Genomic DNA, 6,089 nt, shown 5'->3' with positions numbered 1-6,089 from the left:
AAAGTTTTGATAAAGATGAAATTTGGTCAGCCGATTTAATCAACATGCCAGTCGAGAGAGGGTACAAGTATTGTTTGACGGTGATCGACATATACACGAGATACGCTTGGGTCTTTCCCTTGAAAAAAAAATCGGGTCTGACTGTCAAACAAGCATTCGAAACCATAATGAAACAATCCGACAGACGACCCCTAAAGTTGTGGGTTGGTAAAGGAAGCGAATTCTACAACAGAAATGTGAAATCTCTGGGGTTTGAAATTTACAGCACGCATAACGAAGGTAAAGCCGTAGTGATAGAAAGATTCAACAGAACTCTTAAAAAAAAATTATTCAAGAAATTCACGGAATTGAAATCTCAAAAATGGCTTAAAATATTACCAGTTGTTGTAGACGAATACAATAACAAAATACATTCGTCTATAGGTGTGACGCCAACGCAAGCCTCTAATAACCCGAATATCATAAAGTCCGTCAACACTCGAAACAACTTTGAAAACGAGATTAGCAATTTGAATATTAAACCCAAATTCAAAGTTGGAGATCGAGTTCGTATTTTTAAATATAAATCATTGTTTCAGAAAGGTTACGTCGGCTATTGGACTAACGAGATATTCATCGCTGATAAAGTAAACAACACATCACCTCCCACGTATGAATTGATCGATCAAGACAAAGAACAAATCATAGGAAGGTTTTATCAAAATGAACTTAAAAAACTGACTTTTAAAAATGAATCTCGAAAATGAAGAGTTAGATGAAAGGTTAAGAAATTTAGATGTCGACAAGCATTTACGCTCTCTTAAATTAAGATTTTTTAAATTTAAATGTAAATTTATCTTCAAAATATTATTGAATGTGTTTTATCAGAATGTTATACAAGTTTTTTCAAACACAAACTACGTATATATTTCGTCAATTGGGTCTTGAGCAATACTTACCGCCTACTTCGAAAAACACCTAAAAAAAATCAAATTAAAAAATGAATGCATTTCTCGATAAATACGGAAAAGACACGACCACAAACTTTCAACTTGTGAAATGGGCCAAGGAATTGAACGTCTCGCCGTTTTATTACGAGATGAAATTGATGAACTGAAATACAAGAAAGGTAAATTTTACACCATCACAAACATTCATACTTCGGATCAAAAAGGAGTTCATCACTCTGCTTTACACAAAGATTCTTCGTTTATTTCTTTGATTCTTTCGGTCTAGAACCGACAGAAGAGATAACGAAATTGACAAGCAAGCCAATCAAATGTTCTACGTTTCAAATTCAAATGCCAGGACAAAAGCTGTGTGGACAGCTGTCGCTTTGGGTTTTATATCGGTTGAGTTTGGGAGAAAAGTTTGAAGAAATTATAATAAATTTAACTCAATAAAAATGGCAAACAAGTTTTGATTAGGGTCTTTACCTCTAGAATCTAAAAATCCCATGACGACGTTTATAAACAAAGCGAAACCTTGTGGATCAAATCGGAGACACCTTACAAGGGGATATCGATATGAACAATTTCAAAATAACTAATTTAAAGTTTCCAGGAAACGATAACGATGCCGTGAACAATAAATATTTACAGGATCAAATAAATGCAATTCAAATAGATAAGGACCATGTTGAAAATAGAATAAATGACGGGAAAAGATACCTCAGACGAAATATTAAAAATCTTGTGGACGAACCCAAACTACAACAAGAGTTGACGAGTTTGAAACGTCTTATTCAAGTGGATAAAACAAGTCAGTTGCAAAATTTAATATCTAAATTAGACGATAAGATTACGAAGGTAAAAATAGACGTCCAACGTTTAATAGACAACCCAAATGTAAACGAGGATAGATTGAAACGAAAACTAACCGCTTTGGAAAGAAAACTTGGCGAATTGCTAGCAGAACTAGACAAGACCGCGGACAAAACCGAGTTACAAAATTCGATATCCAACGTGAACGAAAAGATCGCGAAGCAAAAATCAGATGTTCAAGATATAATTAACACACTTCCCATTGACAAAGATACGTTGAAGCGACAATTGACTGCTTTGGATACTAAAATCACGGACGAATTAGAAAAAGAAGTGGGTGTGATTAAAAACTTTCTTCAAAATAAATTTCGAGATGATATGAAAAATTATATTAAAGAACAGGTCAATCTTTTAGTATCTAGAATTCATGACGATTTTTTGAGACAAGAGAGAAAGTTGACCAAATTAGAAGCTACAAGTCGTATTATTTCAATCTTCCATTCGAAAGTGACACTGTCTTCGATGAAAAAGACCAAATTTATAAATCAAACAAATACGGATTCAAAGCAGAAATAAAAGTGGGTTCCCTCGCATACGGAGAATTTAAAAACGTATTCGATATCGGCGAAACGCAAGGGTTTACTTTTCGAGGTAATTGTCTGATTCAAATAGAGTTTCCCATGAAGGTTAAAGTCAATAAAGTAGTCTTCAAACAAACCGGTAATGCCGTCAAACATATTTCATTATTCAATGATGGTAATTTGGAAGAGAATATACGTTTGATTGATAAAAGGGATCAGGAAATTGAAACGAAAAATGGTAAATATGTAGACACCTTTAAAATGGAAGTAGAAAATGATAAGGATAACATTGGAATCAAAGATTTAGATATGATATTGGAGACGGAAAATCCACCATCAAGCAACATTGTCAAAGTTCCACGACGCTTACACGTACACGGATCAATAGAATCGAGCAGTCACGAGTTTTTACGAACAACAGACTTTGAATACGTAAAACTTCGCTTTAGGTGGAAAATACACCTCGATCGATGTTCATAAAAGTCAACAAGAAAGAGAGTTTATAGTACATTTATCGTTTGCCGAAGACTCCATCCTTGAAGGTGGTGGTTTTATTTTTAGAGCCAAGATAAACATCGAAAAAGAAAAAATAAAATATTCCTATCATCTTAAAGAGGACCATACGAAAAAAGAAATGTCGTTAGTACGCGTAAATGTTGTTACTTTTAATAGCCGCGAATATAATAATGCTAGGCCAAACAACAACGTTCTATACGATATTCCGTGGTTCCATTTATCGGAAATTCACTTAATTTAACGACTCAAAAAATGGAACTCGAAAGCAGACAACAATACATGATAGACAAACAAGAAGGGTTGAAAATAAAGTTAAGACAGTGCAATACATGCAGGAAAACATGAAGTAGAATCGATTCTTTTTTCAAAACAGCGAACACAGTTCTAACGGTAGGAGTAACGGTGGCAACGGCCGTGACTGGTGGATTAATGCTTCCGGTCATCGTCCCAACCGTATTGGCTGCATTAACAGCCGTTCAAACGACCTCTTGCGGTCTCATCACTTTAGGTTTCACGAGCAAAAAGAAAGCTCATTATAAAAAGAAAACGGATATCTTGAATATGTATCTTAATCAATTGTACATCTTTTTCGAAAGATCGAGAGAAGACAAGAACATAACAGTTGAAGAATTACAAGAATTCAATGGACAAATTCCATACAGAAATATCAGCGGTCAAAATAAAGAAATAATCAAAAATATATACTTAAAAAAATATGAATGAAATCGAACTTGCAGACGATGAAACATTGATAGAAAACGACCTATTTTCCGATGTTATCAAGGCTATCTCTGATAAATTTAAAACATTTAAAGAACAAATTAAAATAGATGGAGAGATAGTCGAGGAAGGGAATCACAGACAATACATGTCACTCCTCGGTTTCAATGCCAAAACTTTTCACAATATCTTTTCAAATATGGACAAAAAAATCCGATGCTTCCGATTGGTATTTTACAGGAAAAATAATTTTAATGGAAGACAATTTCCAAGAAATAAAAAGATCGAGAGTTTGTAGAGGAGGAACTGATCTACTAAAAAAGATCAATGAATTCGTCGGCGAAAATTGTTACATACCTACAGATGATCACTGTTTTATAAAATGCGTAATCGTGTTTTAAACGAAGACTACACGAGAGAATTTCAAGAATACATCAACGGGTTTTCAAAAGCAAATAGAAAATGAGTGATGACTTGTGCTAGAATGAAGGAATTCAACAAGAAATTCAACACTTCGTTTCAAATTTATAATCCCAAAAATAGACATTTTCATCCCAGAGACGTTCAGGATGAATTAGATTGGGTTTTTTTACTTACACAACTCACATTTCTGTTTGATAAGAAGGAGCCAAAAAAGTTTGGGAATTCAAGAAATAGAAGACAATTACGAACAGGTGTGGAAAACGTGTAAAAGACGATAACGCAGTAACACAGGTTTCACCCCTCAAACTAAACGTGCTTTCGAGTATGAGTGATGATGCGTTATTCGCTTGGGATTGCGAAACGTATTCAGAAAAAGACACGCGAAGAGCAATTCCTTATGCCTGCACTTTAATTAATTTAGAAAAACTAAGAAAAAAGTTAGAAACGATAAAAAATATCTTTCCAAATATAAATCCTACTGATAATGTTCCAGAAGAATTTTATGATAAACTAATGAATTTAGTAGAACTATTTGTAGGTACAGATTGTATAGATCAAATGTTGAAATATTTAGGTCAATATGATAGAAAGAGATTAATATTAATTTCTCATAACGGTAGTGGATTCGACAACTGGATCGTGCTTTAAAATGCAAAAAAACTAACGCATTGCCCTTTAAAAACACCCAGCGGAATTCTATCTTTTCCTTTATCTAATCCATACACGGATGAAGATTTACAGAAAAAATGGAAAAGACAGAAAGAAATAAAGGGTAATTATTTACAACATATTAAATTCACGTGTTCCTATCAACACGAATCCTCTAGTTTGGCTGCATGGGGAAATTCTTCCAATCTCCCAGCGAATTTGAGAAAGATTGCCGACGTAGATATCGCTAAATACACGCAAGACAACTGGGGGGAATTGAGACACGAATGGGAACCTTACGCCAAGAGAGACACTCTCTGTTTGGGAGCTTGTTTGATAAAATACAACCAAGTGACGAAAGAAGTTGTAAACCAGAATATGTCCAATAATCTAACGGCTCCATCTTTATCTTTAAAGGGTTGGTATTATTTATATCATTACGATAAAGAAATGGTGGAAGAAGAATGGTATGAAAACTACTAGATTGGTTGCGAATCATACTGAAAAAGAAAACGTAGAAAAAGTTTATTCGCACACTAATCCTTTTATAAGAAATTTTATCAGACGATCTATTAAAGGAGGAAGAGTTTCGGCAAATAGAAAATCATTTGAAACGAAGAAAATGGATGAAATTTGTAACGTATTAAAGGAATATATTTCACAAAGTGACACAGAAAGTAATAACATAATTGATTTATTCAAAGAATACAGTGCAAGCACAAAAGACAAAACGGAGGTTCATTCGAGACTTAAAAAAATAGAATGTACTAAACTAATGGCATTTGATGCTAACGGTTTATACGCTTCCGCCATGTCGGATTTAGACAGTGAATATCCGAGAGTGGAAAGTGGAAGACCGTTTCTACCAGAAGAAGAAAAAGAATTTGTAAAACTCTTCAATAAACAAAAATTCAGACCTAGAACAGCTATTTTAACAGTGTGGTTTGATTATCCCAAAAACATGTTCTTCCAGCCGATACCAGCTAAAGATAAAATCACTTTCACGAATAAAGAAGGTAAAAAGGAAACTGGTAACAAAATCAGGTTCAGAAATGGTTTCTGTCACGACGTTTTAACATCGGTCGATATTCAAGAAATAGTGAAAGCCGGTGGACGAATTATTAGAATATTAGATGGTATAGTTTACGAAGAAAATCTTAAAACTCCACCCTATAGAGATTATATCTTAATTTTGATAGATCTAAGAAATAAATATAAACGAGAAGGTAATATCGTGGGTAGTAATTGCATGAAATTATTAGGTAATTCCTTGTATGGTAAATCAATTCAGAAAGATATATTCACAACTAGACATTTATGGAATGAAGCAACTTTACAGGCCAACTTTGATTCACCTGTTAAAACCTATGAGAAAAATTAATGATACTCAATATATTGTTGAAACAGAAATTGAAGAAAAAGAGATTACTACGGAAGATAGTAATCTACACGACTAACA

General features: G+C 33.7%; 2 protein-coding genes across 2 annotated transcripts; both read left to right on the top strand.

Annotated features, from left to right (window-relative positions):
* Nucleotides 1–1,038: 1,038 nt before the first annotated feature.
* On the top strand, nt 1,039–2,318 carry LOTGIDRAFT_176568 (hypothetical protein; the record flags this gene model as incomplete). The annotated part of the gene is made up of 2 exons (XM_009054387.1): nt 1,039–1,108; nt 1,543–2,318. The coding sequence occupies 2 exons, from the start codon at nt 1,039–1,041 to the stop codon at nt 2,316–2,318; spliced, it is 846 nt and encodes a 281-aa protein (XP_009052635.1).
* A 2,410-nt stretch (nt 2,319–4,728) lies between these two features.
* LOTGIDRAFT_176567 (hypothetical protein) lies at nt 4,729–6,011 on the top strand (the record flags this gene model as incomplete). The annotated part of the gene is made up of 2 exons (XM_009054386.1): nt 4,729–4,754; nt 5,048–6,011. 2 exons carry the CDS (start codon nt 4,729–4,731, stop codon nt 6,009–6,011), a joined length of 990 nt encoding a protein of 329 aa, XP_009052634.1.
* Between the last annotated feature and the right edge of the window lie 78 nt (nt 6,012–6,089).

The sequence above is a fragment of the Lottia gigantea genome (genome assembly GCF_000327385.1).
Source record: "Lottia gigantea unplaced genomic scaffold LOTGIsca_2142, whole genome shotgun sequence".
In the NCBI taxonomy this organism is placed as follows: domain Eukaryota; kingdom Metazoa; phylum Mollusca; class Gastropoda; family Lottiidae; genus Lottia; species Lottia gigantea.
The sequence above is the reverse complement of the archived record's forward strand: the minus strand, read 5'-3'. Positions and strand labels throughout refer to the sequence as shown.